The sequence below is a fragment of the Narcine bancroftii genome, chromosome 12, assembly GCF_036971445.1.
Source record: "Narcine bancroftii isolate sNarBan1 chromosome 12, sNarBan1.hap1, whole genome shotgun sequence".
Taxonomy (NCBI): Eukaryota; Metazoa; Chordata; class Chondrichthyes; order Torpediniformes; family Narcinidae; genus Narcine; species Narcine bancroftii.
Window position 1 is genome coordinate 40656638 of NC_091480.1, and position 25146 is coordinate 40681783.

The 25146-nt window shown below is 40.5% G+C and overlaps 1 protein-coding gene across 1 annotated transcript in view; it reads left to right on the top strand.

Annotated features, from left to right (window-relative positions):
* Positions 1 to 1214: 1214 nt before the first annotated feature.
* Positions 1215 to 25146, top strand: part of LOC138746449 (UNC93-like protein MFSD11) — a 42263-nt gene continuing 18331 nt past the window's right edge. Inside the window, exons 1-6 of the mRNA XM_069904632.1 lie at positions 1215 to 1361; positions 3362 to 3417; positions 4352 to 4459; positions 11934 to 12013; positions 17428 to 17524; positions 19589 to 19647. Of these exons, the coding sequence (XP_069760733.1) occupies positions 1272 to 1361; positions 3362 to 3417; positions 4352 to 4459; positions 11934 to 12013; positions 17428 to 17524; positions 19589 to 19647 (490 nt within the window). The 5' untranslated portion in view covers positions 1215 to 1271. The remainder of the gene's footprint in view (positions 1362 to 3361; positions 3418 to 4351; positions 4460 to 11933; positions 12014 to 17427; positions 17525 to 19588; positions 19648 to 25146) is intronic.

A 25146-nucleotide genomic window follows, 5' to 3' on the forward strand; every position in this document is an offset into this window, starting at 1 on the left:
TTCTACCGCATCACATGTAGATAAATTCTTGAAGGGAAATCATTTACAGAAGAAAAAAAAATGATTTGGATCTCAATGAATAGTTCTTTGAAGGTGTGCACCAGTGCCATGGATCACACTCTGCTGTATCATTCTGTTTGACAACAAAAGTATGATGTTAATTGTGAAACACTTGGTATGTTCCAATTTCTCATTTATCAATAATCATTGCTAGGCTATTATAACTTTGCAGTGGCTGCCACTGCTGGAGAGGTTATGCTCAAAGAAGAGACACACTACAGGAGTGAATTCAACACTGGTTTATTGTGCTGGTAGCTCTGCTTATAAAGGGCTCAGGACCCCATCTCTGATGTCATCATTGGTGGCATTATGATCCACTTCCTGGGTTGGTTGTTTAGTGCTATCCAAGGAGTGGCCAATCAGAGAGTCTCTCTCATCCCTGGGTGTGGCTGCTTCCCAAGTTCCACCTGATTGGCTGCCGCTGGCCAGCCCGTCGGAGTTGGGTGTTGCAGCTGTGTGCTGCTGAGTCGGATGCCAACTTTGAAGAGCGTAGCCCATCTCGGCCAGCTGTGTAGGCCGCGGGCTCTTGGTGTTGGGTTGCTGCTTTGGGCGTGGCGCGTTCAGCAGCCCACTACAACTTATTCGACATTTCCTACTCATTGAGTATATCATACAAAGTGAGTCTTGCTTCCCTCATATAACAGATTGAGAGTTGCCAGTTCCTGGACCCATACTAGCTCAGCATGAATCAATACCACCCGAAACAGATTGCATGCCAAGAACATTTTGCCTTCACTTTACTCCTTTCACGAACTCTGGACGTGCCAAATAAGCAAATTAAGTTTTATAACATTTAACTAAAGGGTCTTCAGTGAACTGATATTGAGGTAAAAATTTAAGTCCTCCCTCAATGAAGGGAAACACAGGTGAGGTGCTCCGACCAGAGAAGATTTAAAAGAGAGCCCTTGTCTGAATAATTGACAGCTCACAACTCTGTATTTGTTCAGCCCATACTAGCGGAAACAATAGAACCGGCTCTGCCTAACCCTAACCCTGATTCATTGCTACTGCTGCGGCACACATTCACTGATGGATATCATCCTCTTTGCTCTGCTCCACCGAGGTTGACTGCCTTCTTAAATCTGGTTGAGCAATTACTCCGCCCACCAAACTCTGAGTGACATCTTTCTCTCCACCCTTCTCAGTCTTTTGACTGAGCACTCCACAAAGCTGTTCGCTGGTGGTGGCAGCGGTGGTCCTCCACTGTCTCAATGGGTGATTGTTGTGTGGGTAATGTTTACCTCCTAGGTGTAGGGTTCATGCTCATCTTCACTGCTTTCACCACTTGTGGGAACATAGAGGTAAGTATAATCTCAAATTAATGAAGTAAAATGTTAGATAATACTTTGGAAATATATTTAGAGTAACTATGATAATGACTTTATTGTTGTTGATATTGTACAAAGTACATATGTACCAAAATTCTTACTTGGTGCAGTGGAACTGGTACTTAGTTTAAAAAAAATTTATACATTAAATTAAAAAAAGATTCTAAATACAAAAAATAGGTGGATAGAATGAGAATTAGTGAAATGGGATAATAAGCTCTATTATTCTGGAATAAAACCTAAAAGTAATTGTTTATGGAGATAGGATTAAATTGATGGTGAGTTAGATGCCCAGTATTTGGATTGGTGTAACTGAGTAATGAGCCTAAAACAACAGAATAAATTTTCAACTAATGGTGTACGCAACAAACAACAATCTGTGTCAAAAAAGTGTATTAGTTAAAGTACAATCTTCAGCTTGAAGAATCAGTTACAGTAATAATTTATCAGTAAAAGTAATACACAAATGATTAAGGAGTTAAAAGGTTGTTTAAAGGGTTGGTTGACATTGGCAGAGTATTAGCAAGAAGTGAAGTAGCAAGTGACATTGTACTGAAATAAATGTGCAGCCATAACCTTGTTTGCAATACCCTCCAGAGTCCAACTCTCCACTGTAACTCACTGTCCAGGCTCGAGGAGCTGAAGTTGAGGAATGAAAACTACAGAAAGGAAACATAGCAGTAGAGACAGAAACAAATTGTCTGCCTTGCCACTTGCTCATCATTTCACACCATGTGATCCCAGGACTGGGGCACAAACAGAAACTCTGTTCTTTAAATAACTTGATCTCCGGCAAGCAACACATGATCATTACACTGCTTCAATTAAACTCTGTTCTGAACCAGAAAATGGTTCTCCCAACTATGTTGGCTGTTAGCTGTAGAAATACAAAAGTTCCTTCACAAAGCCCTTTACCAACCTGAAACCTCTTCCCCTCATCCTTCATCAATTTCAAAATTATTCTGTTTTCCCCTTCTCCCTCGCTTGATATCAAATCCAAAGACTCTGGTGCTAACACCAGACTCTACTCAATCCAAACCACCACTACTTGGGTAATCCTTTGGCAGCAAGGATGAAGACGCCCCATCACTGTCTGCATCATTCTCAACCTCATGCCATTTCTCTTTGCTCTCCTTACTCTCAATCCTGAACTGATCCCATTGTTTCACTGTCAATATTAGTCATGGAGTGAAACAGCAATGAACTGAACCCTTTGGCCCACCTTGCCTTCTCTCCCTAACTACACATCTCATTTGGATGCATTTGGCAAGTATTTTTCCCAGACTAATCCCACATCTCTGCACATCACACTATCTCAATATTTAACTAATCCACTATTGTTTTCTTACATTTGCAAATAAAATGAGTTAACAACCAGAAATAGTGTAGTCAGCTATTTTGCTCCAATTGAATTTGTTTCAATATCTCAAATCTGAAGACATTACTATAACAGAAACATTTGTTGTAATATTTCTATTTAGAACTTTTTTAAAAAGATCTCTCTGAGGAAGTTACTGTATAAATTAATAGAGATCTGAGCAAAAGTTTATAAAATTGAAGGCTCTATTCAAAAGAATATGGAAGATTAAAGACATTCTAACAATCATTTGGGAACTTTAAAAGGTCATAAGAGTAAACAATAAATTATTTGTGATTTGTAAGAAGGCATAAGATTTAGAATTAGTTCTAGAATTTAAGTTGGTCATAAAGTCCACAATCATTCAAGTTGATCACATTTTATTACAACGTCTGAATGACTTTTCAGTAAGAGTTTGGATTTCTGAATGCCAGTGTGATTGAAGAATTAATCTGTAACATATCAAGATTATTCAGTCCCAACTAAAAAAAAAACTTCCTGTGCAACACTACCAAAACCAGATGAATTATTAGGAGGAATACAAGAAACTACATTTTAATATGAGGATGTTTATAGAAGAGGAATTAAAATTCACCCATCTAATGTTCTTTTGCAGCAAACAGTAATAAGGAGTTTGGCCAACACCAGTTTCTCTGGCAGTGGTTATGACAGGTACAGGAGGTTATTCCTTGTTCCTATTGATTGAATAGATTGCCAATGTTTTGCATGGACTGATACACTAGTACCCAACGCTCATCTATCCACTCCAAATCCCTTGAGCCCACCTCATAATTGAGCTCTGCAGCTGGGAATTTGGGTTCAAGGTTTTCTATTGTGGCCAGTTTTCTCCAGTCAGTCTATGGAAATTCTGGGTGGGTTAAGGTTAGAGATCTTGGATATTTTTTGCCCTAAGTTGGGACTTCTACTTTATGGCATCAATCAACTGTACTTGATAATCCCTTCTCTCTTCTTGTGTGGGAAAACAGAGTTTGTTTGAGTTGGGGTGAAACCTCTGGACCCTGGTTCCACAGTAGAGGACTTCTTTCCTATCTGTAGGTTTACTTTGTGAAGCCAGAAAAAACATTTATTACACACTTCCACCTCTGTGTAATTAATTTTCTAATTGGATTATGTCCTTACTTTATGTGATAAGGCTCCTATTTGCATTTTTATGGTGCCTTAAATATCCCAAACTGCTTTATAATATCATAATTAGACAAAAAAATGATTTTGAAACAAAGACACGGCACCAGAGGTTTGGCCAGAGGTGAGTTTGAGGAGAATCTTGAAGCAGATGAGATGGACAAAGGACCTAAAGGATGGGATCCCAGTGCTTTGAACCCAAGCATCTGATTGCATGGCTGCCAGGGGGGAGCAGATGGGAGGAATGCAAAGATCTTGGGATTGGAGGCCTGAGGGAAATTAACGATAAAAAATAGATGGAGATTCATTGGGTGATAAGAGTCTGGGTTGGCAGAGACTATCCCTGGGATGTGGAAGGAAGCTGAACATTAAATTCAACATAACTACACTGGTGTCTCGGTTGTGAGAGGAGAAGAAATAAAGGGAATGCTCTAATATTACATTTTTTTGTTTATTTTCCAAGTCTTGCCATAATCTATGGAGTGTTTTCAGCTTCTAACCTCATTGCACCATGTGTAGTTGCAGTTGTTGGACCAAAGTTATCCATGGTATTAAGTGGAGTTGTTTACAGGTAAGACTAGTCACCATTTTACTTTTTTGTCTCCTGCATTGAATCAATCATAAAGTTTGTCATTGTTTGGTGGCTTCCTTGCTCAACCTCCAACCTCTCTACTTGCTCCTCCATTCATGTCCTGTGAATTGCGTGGGATTCCTCCTGCTTCCTCCCACCCTCTAAAAGGGTCTGGGGTTTGAAGTGTAATTAGTACATTTGGGCAGTGCGGGCTTGTGGGCAGGAAGGATCTTTTACCATGCTGTAACTCTAAATTTAAATTAAACTACAAAATAATTTATTTAAGAAATGGTGATGGAGCTGGAATAGTGTAGGTTCCTGAGCTGTGCAGATATAAACATTGAAGTGCTGCAAAGCCAGTACAGGAGACAATAGTTCTTGCTCTATGGTAGAATAATTTTTTTGATGTTCATTGAATTTCTTGGAAAAATAAACCACTGGATGATCAATACCATCACAATCATTCTTTTGGAATAACACTGCTCCTGCAACCTCTTCACTTGCATCCACAGCGAAAGAAAATGGTTTGTCTCAATCAGATTTTAAAGCAGGATTATGGCACAATATCTCCTTTACATTTTTTAAAGCTCTCTGACAAGATTTTGTTCACACAAATTTCTCCCCCTTCCTCAGAAGATTTGTTAAAGGAAGAGTAATTTAACTTCCTATAATACCCTGTCACCTAAAAACCTTCTCACTGCTTTCTTGCCATTAGGAATAGGGAATTCAGAAAGCGCCTGCACTTTCGCTTGAATAGACGCAACTTTGCCCTGATCAACTACATGTCCTAAGTATGTCACAGTAGCATCTCTAAATTCACTTTTAGCTAAATTGACAGTTAAGTTTGCTTTGGATAATCTTGCAAACAATTTCTCCAATTCCATCAGATGTTCTTGGACCAAGTCATTAATATAAGCATCTGTATGTTTTAAACCTTGGATCACAGAATTTATTATCCTTTGGAATGTCGTAGGGCCATTTTTAATGCCAAAAGGTAGCACATTATATTCATACAAGCCTGATGGTGTCACAAACACGGAAATATCCCTTCCTTTTTCAATTAGTTGCATGCACCAGTAACCCTTCAGCAGATCCACCTTGGTAAGAAATTTAGCTTTCCCAATTTTATCAATACAATCATCAATTCTAGGAACGGAATAAGCATTGGTTTTGGTTATAGCATTAACCTTTCAGTAATTGGTACAGAATCTAACAGTTCCATTTCTTTTAGGTACCAGAACACAATTTAAGTTCTAACATCTAATAATATCATTTTACAACATGTATTCAACCTCTTGATCCATTATTTTACTCTTTTGAATGTTTATTCAATAGGGTGTTGCTTTATGGGACCTGCCTCTCCTACATCCACATCATGACAAATCACTGATGTTCTTTGAGACACATCTGGAAACAATTCTTTTTAAATGTAAAAGTAGCTGTTTAAATTGCTCCTTTTCCTGGGGATGGAGATGATCCAACTTATCATTCAGATTCTGCAAAATAATTGAATTAGACAGCGAGCTGGAACAATGTTTTGTATAAAGTGACCCTCACAAGAGTCAGCTTGTACAGTACTATCTCATGATCCAAAGATTCCTTAAGCTGGTCAACAACCAATACCTCTGGGGAAGGTTGTTCCTTACTAACACCTGAATTCTCAAAATATGGCTTCAACATATTTACCTGACAATTTTGTGTTTTGCAGCTCCGATCAGGTGTTTTAACCACATAATCAACTTCATTAATCTTTGATTCTATTTCATATGGTCCTGAAAATCTAGCCCTAAGTGGAGTAGTGATTTTGGGAAAAGGATTAACACTTTATCTCCCTTCTTAAAATTCCTCACTCTAGCCTTCCGATCATACCAGGTTTTCATCTTTCCTTGAGCCACCTCCAAATTCTCTTGAGCTAATTCCCAGACTTTCTGCAAGCGGTCTTTGAACTTTCAAACAAATCCAATAAATTTAGCTGCACATCATCATTAAGCCATTGTTCATTTAACAACATTAAAGGTCCTCTAACTTGATGTCCAAACACCAGCTCAAAAGGACTGAGGCCTAATGATTCATGCACAGACTCTCTTACTGCAAATAGAAGCAAATGGACACCCTCATCCAATCCTTCTCATCATCACAGCAATAGGTCCTCATCATGGTTTTGAGTATTGAATGAAATCTCTCCAAGGCTCCTTGAGTTTCAGGATGATATGCAGATTATGTAATTTGTTTAACACCCAACTTATAAAGAATTTATTGGCTAAGTCCTGACATAAAATTACTTCCTTGATCCGATTGAATTTCCTTAGGCAATCCCACCAATTTAACCAAAGCTTTGGTTATAGATTTAGCTTTTATGTTCCTAAGTGGAATAGCTTCTGGAAACCTGGAAGCTGCACATATAACAGTTAACAAGTAATGATTTCCAGCTTTTGTCTTAGGCAATGGACAAACACAATCCACAATAACTCTAGCAAAAGGTTCTCCACAAACAGGTGTAAGTCGTAATGGTGCCTTTGGTGGCCCCTGATTAGGTTTACCCACAACCTGACAATTGTGACACATCCTGAAATAAGTCACAGTGTCCCTCCTTAAACTAAGCCCAATAAAAGTGTTTTGTTATTTTTTCTACAGTCTTCTTTACTCCAAAATGAACACCCAATGGTGTGCTATGTTCCAAGTGTAAAATTTCATTCCTATATGCTTTAGGAACTACAACCTGATGAATAACTGCCCATTCTTCATTAGCAGGTATATCCCTTGGTCTCTACTTTCTCACAAGCACACCATATTTAAGATCATATCCAATTGGTACTTTCTCAATTTCCTCCTCAGATGAAGCCTTATTTCTCACCTCAGCAAGATCAATATCTGTTCTCTGCTTTCCTATCAATTCCTTTTGTGAAAAAGAAAAATCCTTAGTTTCAGGTTCAACATCAGTATCCTGGTCTACATGAAAAATTTATGACAAATCCACACAATCTAAAAACTGTTCTGCCTTATCAATAGAGTTAACTTCCTTATCAAGTTTTTTTTGCCATTGCCTGAGTCACTGCACAGGTCAGATAGATTTCATAAATTATGACTTCTCATGATACTATGATTTTCCAAGTTACATATTCTTTCTTTTTTTTCTTTGGCCTGGCTTCACAGACGAAGATTTATGGAGGGGTATGTCCACGTCTGCTGCAGGCTCATTGGTTACTGACAAGTCCGATGCGGGGCAGGCAGGCATGGATGCAGCGGTTGCAAGGGAAAATTGGTTGGTTGGGGTTGAGTGTTGGGTTTTTCCTCCTTTGTCTTTTGTCAGTGAGGTGGGCTCTGCGGTCTTCTTCAAAGGAGGTTGCTGCCCGCCGAACTGTGAGGCACCAAGATGCACGGTTGGAGGCGATATCAGCCCACTGGCGGTGGTCAATGTGGCAGGCACCAAGAGATTTCTTTAAGCAGTCCTTGTACCTTTTCTTTGGTGCACCTCTGTCTCGGTGGCCAGTGGAGAGCTTGCCATAGAACACGATCTTGGGAAGGCGATGGTCCTCCATTCTGGAGACATGACCCACCCAGCGCAGTTGGGTCTTCAGCAGCATGGATTTGATGGTTGTGGACTCTGCCAGCTCAAGTACTTCGATGTTGGTGATGAAGTCGCTCCAATGAATGTTGAGGATGGAGCGGTGACAGTGCTGATGGAAGCGTTCTAGGAGCCGTAAGTGATGCCGGTAGAGGGCCCATGATTCGGAGCCGAACAGGAGCGTGGGTATGACAACAGCTCTGTACACGCTGATCTTTGTGTGTTTCTTCAGGTGGTTGTTTTTCCAGACTCTTTTGTGTAGTCTTCCAAAGGCGATATTTGCCTTGGCAAGTCTGTTGTCTATCTCTTTGTCGATCCTTGCATCAGATGAAATGGTGCAGCTGAGGTAGGTAAACTGGTTGACCATTTTGAGTTCTGTGTGCCCGATGGAGATGTGTGGGGGCTGGTGGTCATGGTGGGGATCTGGCTGATGGAGGACCTCAGTTTTCTTCAGGCTGACTTCCAGGCCAAACATTTTGGCAGTTTCCGCAAAACAGGACGTCATGCGCTAGAGAGCTGGCTCTGAATGGGCAACTCAAACAGCATCGTCTGCAAAGAGTAGTTCACGGAGAAGTTGCTCTTGTGTCTTGGTGTGAGCTTGCAGGTGCCTCAGATTGAAGAGACTGCCATCCGTGCAGTACTGGATGTAAACACCGTCTTCATTGTTGAGGTCTTTATTGGCTTGTTTCAGCATCATGCTGAAGAAGATAGTAAAGAGGGTTGGTGCAGCCTTGCTTCACGCCGTTGTCAATGGATAAGGGTTCGGAGAGCTCATTGCTGTATCTGACCCGACCTTGTTGGTTTTCGTGCAGTTGGATAATCATGTTGAGGCACTTGGGGGGGCATCCGAGGCGCTCTAGTATTTGCCAAAGCCCTTTCCTGCTCACGGTGTCAAAGGCTTTGGTGAGGCCAACAAAGGTGATGTAGAGTCCTTTGTTTTGTTCTCTGCACTTTTCTTGGAGCTGTCTGAGGGCAAAGACCATGTCAGTAGTTCCTCTGTTTGCGCGAAAGCCACACTGTGATTCTGGGAGAATATTTTCGGCGACACTAGGTATTAGTCTATTAAGGAGAATCCTAGCAAAGATTTTGCCTGTAATGGAGAGCAGCGTGATTCCCCTGTAGTTTGAGCAGTCTGATTTCTCACCTTTGTTTTTGTACAGGGTGATGATGATGGCATCACGAAGGTCCTGAGGCAGCTTTCCTTGGTCCCAGCAGAGCATGAAAAACTCATGCAGTTTGGTATGCAGAGCTTTGTTGCCAGCCTTCCAGACCTCTGGGTGGATTCCATCCATACCTGCTGCTTTGCCACTTTTCAGTTGTTCAATTGCCTTATATGTCTCTTCCCGGGTAAGGACCTCATCCAGCTCTAGCCTCAAGGGTTGTTGAGGGAGTTGGAGCAGGGCGGATTCTTGGACGGAGTGGTTGACACTGAAAAGGGATTGGAAGTGTTCTGACCATCGATTGAGGATGGAGATATTGTCGCTGAGGAGGACTTCGCCATCTGAGCTGCGCAGCGGGCTTTGGACTTGGGGTGAGGGGCCGTACACAGCCTCTACTATCTCATAAAAACCCTTGAAGTCGCCAATGTCGGCACTAAGCTGGGTTTGTTTGGCGAGGCTAGTCCACCACTCATTTTGGATCTCCAGAGTTTGCGCTGAAGGTGGCTGCATGCGAGATGGAAGGCTCGTTTTTTTCTCTGGCCAGGAAGGCTTTGCAAGGTGAGCCTGGTGGGCAGATCACTTCTTTGCCAGCAGCTCCTGGATTTCCTGGTTGTTTTTGTCAAACCAGTCCTTGTTTTTCCTGGAAGAGAAGCCCAGTACCTCTTCAGTGGATTACTATTTAAATAAATATACATTCCAGCAATGATCAATGTTAGGGTAACTGGCAGATAATTCCTGCTTCTGTTATCTCATCAATAACTGTTAAACTCTGTTAATTTCACCAAAGGACCCACTTGAACTTCTTCCAACCCAAAATCAATGTTACTCCATTTATTGGTAAACTCTGTCGAATCCCGATAGTAACCATCCCATTAATTATTTCTGACTTCAGCAATATTCTGTGCAAAGATACCAGCTCTGTTTCACCTCCCAAATCTCGGATTAAATTTATTTTACCTATGGCGGTCTCATGACCAAACTCCAAAACATTATTCAAACTAAGTGATTGGGCTGCCCTAGTTATCTTGAAATATGTTCACGGGCACTTGTGGTGTCCCTTCTCTTACCCAAACTAAACCTTTTGACACAAAATATTTACCCTCATCACTCATGTTGTTAGTTGATCTGAAACTTTCTTTGTTTCCAGATCTCTCATCTTTTTGAATACAGGCATCTGGTGCTGCCCCATTTTCTTCAGCTTATAACAATTTGCCATCACATGACCAGGCTTTCTACAATAATGACAAAGGGGACCTGGAGGTTTTTCCCTTTCCTGTTTCCCTTCCTCTTTAATTCTCACATTATTTTCTGATTTATTTTCAAATTTACTAGGATGAACCACGTTAACCTTTTGAAAGGTTTTATTGGGTATAAACTTAACCTTGTGGGTCAGAGCATACTCATCAGCTAACCTAGCAGAGTCTTGCCAGGTTCCTACATCTCTTTCATCTAAGTATGATTTTATATCATTAGGAACACATCTTTTGATTTCTTCAACTAACATCCATTCTCTTAATCTGTTGTAATCATTCTTTATTTCTTTTGATGTGCACCATTGGTCAAAGCACACAGCTTTTTCATAGGCAAAATGTTGAATCATTAATCTCCTCAAAGTCCTGAATTTTTGTCTGTAAGCTTCAGGAACCAATTCGTAAGCTTTAAGCACGGCTTTCTTTACTATCTCATAATTACCAGCTTGTTCTGTAGTAAGGCTGCCGTGCTTTCCCTTTAATTACAGTTTAAATTACAATCATAAGGGACCATTTTAAACAGGATCTCGTAGCCATTTTAAACTTTCAGCTACCTTTTGAAAATGTTAAAAGTATTTATCAATTTCACTTTCATCAAATAGTGGAACTCTCTACTGGCTATAAACATCTCATTAGGACTAGAAGGTAGATATCTGCTTTGTCTCTGCTCTGCCTCAAACCTCCTCTGTCTCTCTTTTTCCTCTAACTCCATTTGCATTCTTCTTTCCTATCTGAAGAACATTCATTTATTCCAGTTCCCTGTTTTTGTGTAAGTAAATCAACTCTATCCTTTCAAGTTTATTTCTGTCAATACCAGGAGCCCTTTTATTATGGAATAACCTTTTATGTGGCTCTTTATCAAATGGCTTTAGGAAATCCTACAATACTACATCCATTGGGGCCCCTTCAAACAATGTGCTGGTAACATACTTGAAGTGTAATAAATTTGTCAGAAGTAATCTCATTCATAAAATTATGACAGCTCATGATACTATGATTTTCCAAGTTACCCTTGGGGGACAGTGTGTTCCGAATTTCAGATTTTTCTGGATTTCGGAAAGCCAGATTTAAGCCCACCCGAATTGTGCTGCCGTATCCACCCCGACCCCCTTCCAGTCGCCTTGCCGTCTCCCCCCTCCACCTCCCCTCGCCAGCCCGATTTGCGCTGCCGGTCTCCCCACTTGCCCGCCCAACTCACGCTGCCACCTCTCTCCTCACTTGCTGGATTTGGAGCTTTCCGGATTTTAGATGTCCAGATAAAGGATCGTGTACCTGTATTTAAATAAATATACATTTCAGCAAATGATCAATGTTAAGGTAACTGGCAGTTAATTCCTGCTTCTGTTATCTCTCCTTTCATGAGTAACACTATTCTGGTTTGGGGTTCCTGCTCTGCTGATCTGGGAGCTGCTCTATTTGATGGCTCTGTGATAGCATTGGAGATGAGCAGGACTTGCAGAGAATTCAGGTTGTTGACTCTTATGTTTATCCATTTCCAGTGGTTACGTGATTTCCTTCAGCAAGCCAATGACTTGGTCACTCTACATTGCCTCTATCCTCATTGGGTTTGCAGCTGCTGGTGAGTGCTGAGTGCAACACCTTCTGGTTGATCATTTTCATATCTTGGAATCATCTCTTTTTCTGCCTGCCCTTTAATACTCTGTCCCTCCCACCAGCTATCCTTCCAAACTCCCCTCCTTCCAAACTTCCCTCCCTCCAACGAACTAATTATGATTCCAACTCATCTGACCCTTCATTGCTAAATGTTGATGGCACAGTGGTGTAGCTAGTGGAGCTGCTGCCTCACAGCTCCAGAAACTTGGGTTCAGCCCTGATCTTGTCTGCTGTCTGTGTGAAACTTGCATGTTCTTCCTGTGACCATGTGGGCTTTCAGTAGGTGCTGATTTTCTCCCACATTCCAAAGACTTTGTGGGTTGATAGGTTAATTGGTGTCTCTACATTACAAACGTTTAGGTCAGGGGTGGCCAACCTTTTAATTTTTAATTGAGACAAACAGCATGGTAACAGGCCATTTTGGCCCACAGGTACATATTAGGGGTGTACTGTAGGTTCATTGGGCAGCATGGACTCATGGGCTGAATTGACCTGTTACCGTGCTGTATGTCTAAATTAAAAATGAAAAGGTTGGCCACCCCTGGTGTAGGTGAATGGCAAAAGCAGAAGAAAATTGATGGGAATGAGGTGGAGAATAAAAACAAGACAAATCCCCAAGATGGCCAGCACAGATCTGATGTACCAAATGGCCTTCTCCATGCCTCTTTAGGAACATAAATGACCAGTGGACCATTGAACAGCGTGATTGGGTCCAATCATGATTTCACTGATGTGTGCATTCCCAATTTATTGGGGCAATGTTGGTAATCTTTTTAAACCTGGTTTGCCATCTTTTTTTAAAAATTTTTAAAATTTTTTTTATTTTTCACACTGTGAACCATAACAACCAAAATATATACAAACTTTTCTCATTAAATATACACAATGGCATTTTCCCCCCTTTTTCCCCCCTTCCCACTCCCCTCCAAAACCAATAAATATTCAACATATACAATACAATAAAACCATAAAACAATGTCTTCACACAAGGGAAGAACAAACCAGAAAAATCTGTCATCTACTTTTATACACTAAATCAAATAGTTTTGTCTTATCATTTTAGGGGATGGAGGTCCGAGGCAAGCTCTCTCTGTTATGTTCCACGTATGGTTCCCAAATTTGTTCGAACAATGTGACTTTATTTTTTAAATTATGTTATTTTTTCCAATGGAATACATTTATTCATTTCCATATACCATTGCTGTATTCTCAGGCTCTCTTCCACTTTCTAAGTTGACATTATACATTTTTTTGCTAATGCTAAGGCTATCATAATAAATCTTTTTTGCGCTTTATCCAATTTGAGGCCTCATTCTTTATTTCTTGTGTTACTTAAAAGAAAGATCTCTGGATTTTTTGGTATGTTGATTTTTGTGATTTTATTTATTATCTGATTTAGTTCTTCCCAAAACATATTCACTTTCGTACATGGCTAAATTGAATGTATTGTTGTTCCCATTTCCTTCTTACAGCATACACACCTATCTGATGATGTTGGATCCCATTCTTTTAATTTTTGAGGCGTGATATATAACCTGTGTAACCAATTATACTGTATCATGCGTAACCTTGTGTTTATTATATTCTTCATAGTTCCAGAACATAACTTTTCCCATGTTTCATTCTTTATCTTTATGTTTAAATCTTTTTTCCACTTTTGTTTAGGTTTATAGCTTATTTCCTCATTTTCATTACCTTGCAGCTTTATATACATATTTGTTATAAATCTTTTAATTATCATTGTATCTGTAATCACATATTCAAAGCTGCTTCCTTCTGGTAATCTCAATCTGTTTCCCAATTTATCCTTTAAATAATCTTTGAATTGATGGTATGCAAACACTGTACCATGAGTTATCCCATATTTGTCTTCAACTGTTCAAATGTTAATAAATTATTTCCCAAAAAACAATTTTCTATTCTTTTAATTCCTTTTCTCTCCCATTCTCTAAAGGAAAGGTTATCTATTGCAAAAGGGATTAGTGGATTTTGCATCAAAAACAATTTTGGTAATCTGGTAATTCGTTTTTTTTCCTTTCTACGTGGATCTTCTTCCATATATTAAGTAAATGATGCAATACTGGTGAGCTTTTATATTGCATCAGCTATTCATCCCACTTATAAAGTATATGTTCTGGTACCTTCTTCCCTATTTTATCCAGTTCTATCTTAGTCCAGTCTGGTTTTTCTCTCGTCTGATAAGTACCTTAATTGTGTGGCTCTATAATAATTTCTGAAGTTTGGTAACTGCAAACCACCCTGGTTATACCTCTCTGTTAATTTACCTAATGCTACCCTCGGTTTCCCCCCTTTCCACAAGAATTTCCTTATTATTCTCTTTAGTTCATCAAAGAATTTCTCTGTTAAGGGAATTGGTAACATTTGAAATAAGTATTGTATCCTTGGGAAGACATTCATTTTAATGCAGTTCCCCCTCCCTATCAACGTTAGCGGTAGTTCTTTCCAATGTTCTAAGTCTTCCTGCACTTTCTTTATTAGTGGCTGATAATTTAGTTTGTACAGGTGGCTTAAGTTATTGTCTTACCTTACTCCAAGGTATCGGATTGCTTGTGTTTGCCATTTAAATGGTGATTCTTTTTGAAGTTCTGTGTAATCCGCATTACTCATTGGCATCACTTCACTTTTATTTGCGTTGACCTTGTACCCCAATATTTCTCCATATTCCTTCAATTTCTTATGTAATTCTTTTATTGATATCTCTGGTTCTGTTAGGTATACTATGATGTAATCTGGAAATAAACTGATTTTATACTCCTTCTCCTTTATTTTTATCCCTTTTATTTTGTTTTCTATTCTCATCAGCTCTGGCAATGGTTCTATTGCTAAAGTGAACAATGAGGGGGATAATGGACATCCCTGCCTAGTTGATCTACTTAATTTGAATTGGTTCGATACATATCCATTTACTACTACCTTTGCCAACGGTCCATTATATAATGCTTTAATCCAATTAATATATTTTTCTGGCAGATTGAACTTCTGTTATACCTTAAATAAGTAGCTCCACTCTACCCTGTCGAAGGCTTTTTCTGCGTCTAAGGCAAACAGCCACCGTTGGTTTCTTATTTCCTTGAGCTGCTTGAATTAGATTAATAAGTTTACAGACATTATCCGCTGTTCATCTTCTCTTAATAAATCCAGCTTGATCTTGTTTAACACAGTCGGCCAATCTGTTTGTTAATAATTTCGCTATTATCTTATAATCTGAATTAAGTAGAGATATTGGTCTATATGATGCTGGTGTTAATGGATCCTTCCCCTTCTTTGGTATTACTGTAATTATTGCTGTCTTACATGAGTCTGGCAAGTTTTGTATTTCTTCTACCTGATTCATTACTTCCAGGAGAGGAGGAATTAATAACTCTTTAAATGTTTTATAAAATTCTATTGGAAATCCATCCTCTCCTGGTGTTTTATTGTTCAGCAGCTTTTTAATATATCCTGTACTTCCTCTATTTCAAATGGTTTTATCAGTTTGTTTTGTTCCTCATTGCAATTTCAGCAGTTCAATTTTAGCTAAAAACTCTTCTATTTTATCATCTTTCCCCTTATTCTCAGTTTGGTATAATTGTTTATAAAATTCCTTAAAGTTTTCATTAATCTCTGTTGGATTATATGTGATTTGTTTGTCCTTTTTCCTTGATGCCAATACAGTTCTTTTAGCTTGTTCTGTTTTAGTTGCCAGGCCAATATTTTATGTGCCTTTTCTCCCAATTTGTTATACTTTTGCTTTGTTTTCATTATGTTCTTCTCCATCTTGTACGTTTGTAATGTTTCGTATTTTATTTTTTTGTCCGTCAATTCTCTCTTTTTCTTTATATCGTCCCTTTTCACAAGTTCCTTTTCTAAACTTGCTATCTCCCTTTCCAGCTGCTCTTTTTCCCAATTGTAATTCTTTTTCATCTTAGTTACACATCTTATTATCTGTCCTCTAATGTAAGCTTTCATTGCGCCCCATAGTATAAATTTATCTTTCACCGATTCTGTGTTTATTTCAAAATATGCTTAATTTGACATTCAATAAACTCTCTAAATTCCTGCCTTTTAAGTAGCATAGAGTTTAACCTCCATCTATATGTTCTTGGTGGGATGTCCTCCAGTTCTATTGCTAATAACAGGGGTGAATGATCTGAAAGTAGTCTAGCTTTATCAGAGTTTTCCTAATTCTTTCTTGAATATGGGCCTACAACAAAAACATATCAATCCTTGAGTATGTTTTATGCCTACTCGAATATATGAATATTCCTTCTCTTTTGGATGCTGTCTCCTCCATATATCCATAAGTTTCATTTCCTGCATTGATTTAACCATAAATTTGGCTACTTTATTCTTTTTGCTTGTCTTTTGTCCAGTTTTATCCAACAATGGATCCAAATTAAGATTAAAATCTCCTCCTATCAATATATTTCCTTGTGTGTCTGCAATCTTCTAAAAAATATCCTGCATAAACTTTTGATCCTCATCATTAGGTGCATATATATTGATCAAATTCCAAAATTCTGAGTATATCTGACACTTTATCATTACATACCTCCCTGCTGGATCTGTTATTTCCTCCTCTATCTTGATTGGTACATTTTTGTTAACTAATATGGCTACACCTCTAGCTTTTGAATTATATGATGCTGCTGCTACGTGTCCTACCCAGTCTCTCTTTAATTTGTTATGTTCCACTTCAGTTAGATGTGTTTCCTGCATAAATGTTATATCTATTTTTTCTTTTTTCAGTAAATTTAGTAGCCTCTTCCTTTTAATTTGGTTATGTATTCCATCAATATTTATAGTCATATAGTTCAACATGGCTATCTCATATCTTGTTTACACCTCTTTTCCGCCTCCTCGCCACCTCCATCCCCCTTTTTCCCATTTTTATCTTTTAGTTTTCCCTTTTTAAACTCCATGTATGACAACACATTTAAAACATAAAATACTCCAACAATTCCAACACCCAATAACACCTTAACCTCAAATGCTCCCCCCCCCCACCACTCTCTGAGTTGCCCCTTATCCCTTGCTGGGCAACCACAACTCCCCTTTGCCACCTTCAAGTTCAAGTACAGTTTTTTCCCAACAGACGCCCAATGCCAGCTTTATAACACTACTCCACCAAAGCAAACCAAAGACCTTTCTGCATTATTGACACATTATTGTGATGTTATTATGAAATTATTGTGTGTGTTTTATGTATGTGGGAAGCTGCATTTGTATATTGTACTTATGTATATGACAATATAATCTTTACTCACTCACCACACACATGCATTCACTCACTCTCCTCAAGCAGGCTGTAATAACTCATCTCAGATGGGGAAGGAACTGGGGACTCCTCCTCTCCACCTGTTCTTCCTTCTCTTTCAGTACTGTGGACGGCACAGGGAACTTTCCTCATCATGAACTCTGACCCTACCACTATCAATAGGAACACTGGGACCTTCTGGGCTCTCTTGCAGTGCGGGTGAGTGAAGTGTGGACTCAGCTGGCACCGAGCAAAACAGGCAAAAAATGAAGACCCATTGATATTCTTTTTATTTTGGTGCCTGATGGTTATGGTAACCTGGCGAGATCATGAGCCAATGCCACAACTTGGAAAGGTTAATCTCAGTAACATGGTAATACATAGATGGGTTGATGCCTGTAAAACCAACTGGCTCATGTTCAGGTGAAGGATAGGGTGGTGAAGGTGAGTGAGTGAATGGGTGGGAGAATGGGGTGAAGTTGAGGGTCATGGCAAGAAACTGAGGAACAGAGTAATAGGGCAGAGAGTGAGAGAGAATGAACATGAGTGGCAGTGAGGATGAGGGAAGAAGCACAGTGAGATAGAAGGTGTGAAAAAGGACCTGCACTGTTCTGTGTTGTTCTATTTTCTGTTACCACTCTCTGTTTAAAAAAATACCTCTGATGCCTCTCCTTAACTTTCCTCCATTCACCTTAAAGAGATGTCCTCTGGTATTTGCTATTGTTTCCCCAGGAAAAAAAGTGCCTGCTGTCCACCTTATCTAGAGCAGCTTTCAGGTGCAATGGGGGATTCTTGGAGCCAGAGATTATACCTACAGAAGGAGGATTAGGTAAGTGCTCCTCCTGGCCAGGTTCTCCACTTTCAGGTGGCCACAATACCCGACTGTAAAGTCACCTATTGTACTCCAATGCAGCTGTTGGGTGGCCACCTGAAAGTGGAGAACCCGGCCAGGAAGAGCGGTTACCTAACCCTCCCCTTGTAGGTATAATCTCCGGCTCGGAGAATCCCTCATTGTACTTGAAAGCAGCAGTGTACAGCCACAATCCACAGGAGCTAGTGTTCGCTTAGACGTGGCTCTCCTTCAGCCGGCACGTTCAGATGACAGAAAGGCATCTTCTCTGCAGCCATCTGAACATCCCAGCTGCATTCCCCCAGCTGTGTCTGCCGGCGCATTATCTGCGTCTGAGCACCTGAAAGTGGCTCTAGGCAAGTGCTCCTCCTGGCCAGGTTCTCCACTTTCAGGTGGCCACCTGACAGTCACATTGGAGTACTTTATAGTCGGGTATTGTGGCCACCTGAAAGCGGCTTAAGGATAGTGTAGTGGTTAGCACAACACTATTACAGCACCAGCAATCTAGGATCAAATCTCACACTGTCTGGAAGGAGTTTGTATGTTCTCCCTGTGTCCACATTGGTTTCCTCCATGTGCTCCAGTTTCCTCCCACCATGCAAAAAGTACAAGGGTTGTAGGTTCATTGGGGTATTAGGCTGCACAGGCTTATAGGCCGGAAGGGCCTGTTACTGGGCAGTATGACTAAATTTAATTTAAAAAATTTAAAATATCCTTTCATAATCTTATACATGTCTAATAAGTCCTTTGTCACTCCAAAATGGTGACGGAGTTTGGTGACTTTTTGTAAGCTGCCTGGAAAACATGTGAATCCAATCTTTTCACTCCTTCTGTATATGGGACAATAAACAATTCCATTTAATTCATAAATCTGAGGGGCAGAAAAGAACTGTCAGCTGATTGACCTGAGTGGGGAGGAAGATTGTGTTGGTTCACTGGTAGAGGCCAGTTTGCTTGGGAAGTTTGATTCTGGATTGCAAATTCTGAGTGCCCAAATATTTACCCCCACCTTGATGTTGACTTTCCTGTCTTACCCTGCCTGATACTGATATTTTTCCCAGGGCAGGAATAGCAAACACCAGAGGACATGAGTACAAAGTGAAGGGAGGGAAGTTTAAGGGAGACATCAGGGATTTTTTTTTTTACACAGAGAGTAGTGGGGGCCTGGAATGCCTTGCTGGAGAGAAGGTAGAGGCTGAAGCATTAGGGCCATGTAAGAGATTGGACAGGTACACGGAGGGAAGAAAAGCAGAAGGTTACAGGGTAGGGAGGTTTAGTACTTATTTTTATTGAATATATGGGTCAGCACAACATCGAGGGCCAAAGGGCCTGTACTGTGTTGTAGTGTTCTATGTTCTATCCAGGATACTACTTCTGATTTTCTGCAGGTGATTGATGGCTGACTCAGCCAATGAATTGCTTTTTTTTTGCAGCATGTTATTTGGGAATCTCTATGTTTACCTGGATTGGAGAGACATGACGGTGATCTCAGGTAAGCACAGCTTCTGCTTTGTGCTTAATGTATTGCAGAGAGGTTGTGGAAAAGGGGCAAGGGCACTGGACATCACAGTGGTGCAGCTAACAGAGTCACTGCCACTCTATTCCGCTGAGTGTGTCAAGACACTCGTGTGAGTGCTACTGGTACCACGTAACCCAGTACTACCTGTCACATGGTTGGGTAGTGGGTGGCTATACCGGCTCCCCCACCTGGCTAGACACCCTGCAGAATGAAAAACAAGACCTGTCAAAGCAAGACCTGTCAATGGGCGGACAAACCCTCTTGTAGGGTCAATGGCCATCTAGCAAACACTAGTGAAGCATGGAAAGGGTATCCCTTGCATTGAAGCTTGATCTGGCCATTCACTGCAACAGAACTTCCTCCAGCCAGGAGGGGATGTTGAGAGGATGGGTCTGGACCTGTGCAACCCCTACTCACCTAAATCCATTCACACATATGCTGTTCCTTTCTGAGGAGTGGGGTATCCTCATATCAAACCCCATAAACTGACTGAAAGGAACCATCATCATCCTAAGGGATGGATAGCCAGAAGAGAAGACTCCACTGACCCAAGATCAATCCTGACCTTTACTGCTGTCTGTGTGGAGTTTGCATGCTGTCCTCGTGACCACAGAGGATTTCCTCTATTGCCCTCGTTTCCTCCCACATCCCATGCCTCTGTTCTGAATGAAGAACCCTTTTAAATTTTGTTTGGGACTAAAGGGATTTTGCTAGCACTAACAGAGGAGCAGCGATAGAAAATTCACAAGGTAAAGTCAAAATAATAGTTTTTAATTAAACTATTAATAACAACATTTCTTTCTTATCTCGAAACTTAACTCCACTATGGGCAAATGTAAATATGTGTGTAATTAAAGTCCCACTCTGAAAAGTCAATTTTTAAAACTTCAGCATCATTTTAGTCTCTCTTGGTCTTAAATTTTCAGTTCAAAAATAATTATAAAATGCTTTTAAACATCATATCTTCAGGCCTCTTTCAACTCACAATTCTTTTGATGAGCTCCTCGAGATATTCTTTAAATAGTCGTAACCATCTCCTGAGGCACAAATTAATCTCCTATGAAAAGGATGATAAACTTCCTGTCTTTCCATGAGGTCAGATGGATAATACCTGTTTTTCCAGGACATCTCTTTTTCTTCTCTTAAATGAAGGTTTTGGAATCTGTTTTCCAAACAATGAGACTGTCCTCTTTATCTTAAAGAGACAGTTAGAAGTAGCTTCTCTTTTGAAATCTACTTATTCTATATACCCGTTTTCTTAGAAGTAACACATAACAGCACCTATTCTATGTTCCATCTCCTGTGAATGTCAACGCAGGGTCTTGACTTCTGTAAAACTGATCCAAAAATATCTGAATTCGATAATATATTTCACCAAATCATGTGACAGTTACATCATCAACGAGGTCAGTCCCAATTCTTATAAACCACATGACTATCAGTTTTGTTTCAACCAAACTTCTGTGCTTTTCAAAACCACTCCATATTCATAACAACCTCTGAACTCATCTTTGTTCAAGAGGTTTAAGTAGTTTAGTTTAAAAACAGATGGCTTCCTTCAGCAGTTCTTATTGAGTAATTAGATACTTCTGTTTTTAATAAAGAAAACACTTCATTGTTCTTGAATAATTAAGACCCACTTCAGATCCATTAACTCTGTCTTTCCAGACACTGGGACTCCAAGAATGAACTCTTGTCTCTGAGCACAATGGTTCTCTGTAAATGTACTGTGTGTAACCAACTTAACCTAAGGCATATTTATAAGAAATATAGCTTAACATTAATATTAACAGATCCATGACAGTCTCTGTAAAAATTGCCCCTGGTGTGTAAATGGGTGGAGGAACTGATGGGAATGTGCAGAGAATAAATTACAGGAAAATTAATGAGGAACAGGATAGCCTGTGACCTTTCATGTTCTTGAATTGACCAAATAGCCTCATCATCATTTGTAATAAAATTTCAGTCCAGAATCCAGAATTTGACTGAATTAGGTTAAGAGGTGGAGTTGGATGATCATTTGGGACACTGAGTGGATGACAGAAAGGAGTTACAGGGACACAATTACACTGAGGAGGCAGGAGGAGGGTAGCTGGATGATGTCAAGAGAGCAAAAGGGAACAGGCAGGCAGTGCAAGGCACCCCTGTGGCCATTCTGCTCAATAACACATACGCATTTTGTATACTGTTGAGGGGGATGACCTACCAAGCCACAGTGATCAGGACTTTGGCACCGTCTGACCTTGTGGCTAAGATGGGAAGGGAGGAGGAGGTGAGCTGTACTGATAGGGAATATAATTAGGGGAACAGATAAAAGGTTCTGTGGAAGAGATTGAGAATCCAAGATGATATATTGCCTCCCAGGTGCCAGGGTGGATGAGCTGTCAGATGTTGTGGTCTCTGTAGGTGTGGGTAGGAAGGGTGATGAGGTCCTGCAAGGAGAGTTCAAGTAGTTAGGCACTAGGTTAAGAACAGGACCTCCAGGTTTGTGATCTCAGGATTACTATCCGTGCCATGTGCTAGTGAGGTTAGAAATAGGAGATAATGCAACTTAATATTTGGCTAAAGATATAGTGCAGGAGGCAGGGCTTCAGATTTTTAGATCATTAGGGTCTCTTCCAGGGAAGGTGGGACTTGTACTGATGGTAGTGGTTTGCACCTGAAATGGAGAGGGACTAATAGCCTTTCAGGAAGATCACAAGCAGAAATAGGCCAATTGGCCCATTAGGTCTGCTCTGTCATTTAATCATGAGCTGATCCACTCCTTGGCCTGTTAGTGCTGTTCTGGGTGGTTTAAACTAATTTGTCAGGAGAATGGTGAAAAAGTTGATGCAATGTGCAGTGAGTTTGTGAAGAAAGACAGGCAGTGGAGGCAGCATAAATGTAGTCAGTTGGAGGGCTTGAAATATGTTCATTTCCATGGAAGTTGTGTTAGGAATAAGGGAGATAATCTTGGAGCATGGATCTGTACATGGATCAGTACATGGAATTACAATGTTGTGGCCATTACGGAGACTTGACTGATGCAGGTACTGGGATTAGATATTTTAAAAGGGATAGGATGGGAGGTAAAAGAGGGGGAAGAGTAGTGTTACTGGTCAGGGATAGTAACACAGCTGGAGGGAAGGAAGAACATTGTGGAGGGCATGTCTTCTGAGTCGCAGTGGGTGGAATTCAGAAGCAGGAAGGGTGCAATCACTGTACTGGGAGTAGTTTATAGGTCCCGAAATAGCCCTCAGAGAACGGAGGAGCAGATAAGTAGGCAGATGATGGAAGAAATAAACAGGGTTAAGGTTAGAGACTTCAATTTCCAAAATATTGACAGGCACCTCCTTACTGGAAGAGGGATAGATGGGGCAGAATTTGTCAGGTGTGTCTAAGAAGCATTCCTGACACAATATATGGGCCAGCTGACCGGAGGTGAGGCCATACTGGATCTAGTACTGGGAAATGAACCTGGTCAGCTGGCAGGCAGACTTCTCGGTGGGGGGGGGGGGGCATTTGGTGTCAGTGACCATAACTCCCTGACGTTCGGCATAGTTATGGACGAGGATACGAGTAGCCAGAATGGTAGTGTTTAATTGGGGAAGAGCTAATTTCGATGGGATGAGGCAGGAACTGGAGAGAATAAAATGTCTGGGGAGAACAGATGTTCTTAGGGAAAAGCACAGAAGTAACGTGGAGGATATTTATGTACCACTTGTGTGGGTTGTGGATAGTTTTGTCCCACTGAGATGGAAAATATGATAGAATAAGGGCACCATGTTTGACAAAAGAAGTGAGACAGCTAGTTCAGAGAAAGAAGGGAGCATACAGAAGGATTAGGAAGAAAAAGACCAGAAGGGCTCATAAGAATGATATAGTAGCCAGGTAGGAAATTAAGAAAGCACAAGAAGGCCTTGGGAAGTAGGATTAAGCAAAGGTGTTCTATGTTATGTCTTCCAGCATGTTGTAAATAATTAAAAAGTCCTAAATAAAACTTTGACTCAGTGTTCACCAGAGAGTATTACCTTAGCCATTGTGAGGTCAGTGGATAACAAGCTTATGTGCTGGAGCATGTTGAGGCTAAGAAGGAGGATGCACTGCATCTTCTGAAAAGCATTCGGATTGGTAAGTCCCCTGGACCAGATGAGATATAACCCAGGTTACTACAGGAAGCGAGAGAAGAGGTTGCTGAGGCTTTAGAATGATGTTTGCATCCTCCCTGACCACAGGGGAGGTACCAGAGGAATGGAGAATGGCAAATGTGATTCCCCTTGTTTAAAAAAGGTAATAGGGAAAATCCTGGGAATTTTAGACCAGTGAGTCTTTCATCAGAGGTGATCAATCTATTGGAGAGGGTTTTTAGGGACATGAGTTACAAGCATTTAGAGAAGCACAGTGTTCTCTGGGATGGTCAACATGTCTATGTGAGCGGTAAGTCATGCCTCACAAGCATAATTGGTTTTTGTTTGATGATGTAACAAAAGAAATTGATGAAATTTAGAGCAGTAGATATGGTACTTATGGATTTTAGTAAGTTTTTTGACAAGGTCTCCCATGGTAGACTCCTTCAGAAAGTCATGAGGCATGGTGTCCATGGAATCTCGGGTGTATGAATTCAGAATTGGCTTTGATTGGCTTGCCTGTAGAAAGCAGAGAGTAGTAGTGGACAGTAAGTATTCTGCCTGGAGGTCAGAAATTATATTGCACCAGTCTGTATCTTGCATCAATAGTATTTATCATGTTGTCTCAACACAAATCAGACCAGCATTGTTCTCCAATTATTATATTTAAGTCTGATTCCCATCTTTGTCTTGACCTGTGTAGCCCCTGTTTAGGGGCTTCTGTTTGAAGCAGAAGATACACAGATGATATTAATTTTTTTTGTGTTTAATGGCATGTTTCTTAACAGTGTGGGCAGGGATTCAGTGCTAATTTTTTAGGTGCTGGAGGTCACCAAAAACAGCAACAAGGAGGAGCTGGAGCTTTCCCCTGAGGTGCCAGAGCCACGCTCCAGTGAGCTCCAGCAGCACTGCACCCCTGAGTGTGGAACAACCAAGGGACATTGGGGTCCAAATCCATAGTCCTCTCAAGGTTGCTGTGCAGGTTAATAGGATAGTTATGCAGACCACCCTTGGAATATTGTGTTCAGTTCTGGTGGCCTCATTACTGGAAGGATGGGGAAGCTATGGAGAGGGTGCAGAGGAGATTTATGAGGATGATGTGTGGATTGGAGAATGTGTCTTGTGAGGCAAGGTTAGCAGATCTAGATTTTTTTTCTTTAGAGCAAAGAAGGAGACTTAACTGAAGTCTTCATGGTTATGAGAGGCATAGATAGGGTGAACAGCCAGCATCTTTTTCCCAGAAGACATCTGCAGAAGATGAGGGGAGGAAGGGTGAGGGGAGACGTCAGGGGTAAGCTTTTTACACAGAGTTGTGGGCATTTGGAATGCATTGCCAGGGGTCATGATGGAAATTGGTAGAATGGGG